The sequence below is a fragment of the Manacus vitellinus genome, unplaced genomic scaffold (genome assembly GCF_001715985.3).
Source record: "Manacus vitellinus isolate BGI_N305 unplaced genomic scaffold, ASM171598v3 scaffold_78_pilon, whole genome shotgun sequence".
In the NCBI taxonomy this organism is placed as follows: Eukaryota; Metazoa; Chordata; class Aves; order Passeriformes; family Pipridae; genus Manacus; species Manacus vitellinus.
The window spans coordinates 485,757-487,892 of record NW_021940807.1 but is presented as its reverse complement, the minus strand read 5'-3'; the positions used below and the strand labels follow the sequence as shown (position 1 = coordinate 487,892).

Below are 2,136 nucleotides of genomic sequence, written 5' to 3'. Positions count from 1 at the left end.
CACGAGACGCCCAAAACTCCCGGAGGATTGGCGGTGGTGCCTTGGCAGCGTGGGGGGACCGTGGGATATTCCCCGGGCGTTTCCCAAGCCGCTCTCCCTGACGTCCCGCGCCCTCCCTGCCCGCAGGTGGAGTACTACAACCCGCACACCTCGTCCTGGCACGCCGTGTCCAACATGCTCAACAAGCGGTGCCGCCACGGCGCGGCCGCGCTCGGCAGCCGCATGTTCGTGTGCGGCGGCTACGACGGCTCGGCCTTCCTGAGCGCGGCCGAGGTGTACAGCTCCGGGGCCGACCAGTGGTACCTGCTGGTGCCCATGAACAGCCGGCGCAGCCGCGTGTCCCTCGTGCCCAACTGCGGCCGCCTCTACGCCGTGGGCGGCTACGACGGACAGTCCAACCTCAGCTCCGTGGAGATGTACGACCCCGAGAGCAACCGCTGGACGTTCATGGCGCCCATGGTGTGCCACGAGGGCGGGGTGGGCGTGGGCTGCGTCCCCCTCCTCACCATCTGAGCTCCGGAAGGTTCCGGGGGGACTTTGGGAGGGGGGGGGTGTTTGGTCTTCAGCGAGAGGTTCAGAGCGTGCCGGGATTTCCAGGCGCTCGGCGCGAGCGCGGAAAGACTCGATGGAACGATGCCCACGGGGAGGTTTTTGGGGTGAAGGTCCTGGAAGATCAAATGTGAGTTTACGTGTGGGGAAGGACCCCTCGGCCTCTCCCGGAGCAGTGGCCAAGCGGATCCATCTCGCTGTCCATTTCCCTTTGGGAAGCACTGCCATGGGCCGGGGGACAGGGGGACAGGCTTCATTCTGACATTAAAACAGCCACTTTAATGACTTTGGAAAATCCATCTGCACCTTCTGGGAGCACCAAACCCACCTGAACCCCCCGAGGGGCGTCGTGGTCACACAGGGGGGTCTCAGAAGAGAACAAACCCAGCGCTGTCGGTTCCAGGTGCTTCTTACACAAGACCCTCCCAGCTCCTCGTGCTTTCCTCAGCTCGATGTGGAAAACTTCTCCACAGGAGCCACAGGATGGGGAAACCAGGAAGAGGAACAGGTCGGTTAAACCAGCGGATCGTTTTGGAGAGGGATGGATGTGAACGACTCCAACAGCCTGAGGGTTTCAAAATGGGAAATACGTGATCAAGATGTCCTTTAAATTGAATGCTGAGATGTTTTCCAAGACCAAGAGGCAGCTTGGAGAGGAACAGCCAGGATTTTTTTTTTAGGAGAGGCAAGAAAGAAACGTCGTGAATTTGTCGTGCTCCACTGGGAAAGGTCTTTTCTGCGGTGGGTTTTGTGCCAGGAAACTTTGGAATGCTGGCAGAGCCAAAGAGCTGCCCGTCAGCAGCTTCCCTGCATCAGCCCTTCTCCTGCATGACCGTGATCCGCCGTCCCTCCGGAGCGCTCCGTGCCCGGCTCTTCCCGTGCCAGCCCTCGGCACAGCCATACCTCCTCCGGGCAGGAATGTGACACTAATCCCAGCAGCCAAGGGATGGGGGGCTCCCCCCTCGTCCTGCCCCATCCCAGCGTTCCGGGGGGCTCGGAGCGGGATGTCCACCCCCACCCCCTGCCCCTGCTCATTCCTGACTCCCGGCGTCCCTCGGGATCGCTCTGGGTGTACATGTCATGTCTATATTGGGGTACTGTGTATATTTTGGGGTCTATAATGAGCATATCTGGCTATAAATGTGATCTATCAGTACAGATCCATTGCTTCCATCTACTGTCCACTGCCGGCTTCCCGGGAGTGGGAATTCCTTTGGGCTTTCCATGCTGCTCACGCTTTAGAAAGGGAAAAACCCACCCAAGAATGTTGGGATCGGAACACAGTTGTTGCTCATGGCACCTCCTCCAGGACTCATCCCGATGTTCTCCATGTGCAGAGGAGGCTCTGATGAGCCACTCTCCTGGTGTTCCATCATCCCTTCTCCCTCCCACATCTCCCACCTGGGATTTGTGTCCATAAGAATGGGAATACTGGATCAAATACCCTTGGAAGAGCAGCAGCTCGGGGCTCTCCATGTCCCAGGGGATTCCAGGGTGCTGCTCCCAGGCACGGTGATCCCGAGGGATTCTGGTGTTCCCCAGCCGCTCTCCCTGGGATTCCTTCCCCAGGGATTCCTTTGCTTTTCC

General features: G+C 59.5%; 1 protein-coding gene across 1 annotated transcript in view; it reads left to right on the top strand.

Moving 5' to 3' along the window:
* KLHL18 (kelch like family member 18) overlaps window positions 1-1,719 on the top strand; it is an 8,818-nt gene extending 7,099 nt beyond the window's left edge. Inside the window, exon 7 of the mRNA XM_029964671.1 lies at window positions 127-1,719. Coding sequence (XP_029820531.1) covers window positions 127-513 — 387 coding nt within the window. The 3' untranslated portion in view covers window positions 514-1,719. The remainder of the gene's footprint in view (window positions 1-126) is intronic.
* Window positions 1,720-2,136: the final 417 nt, after the last annotated feature.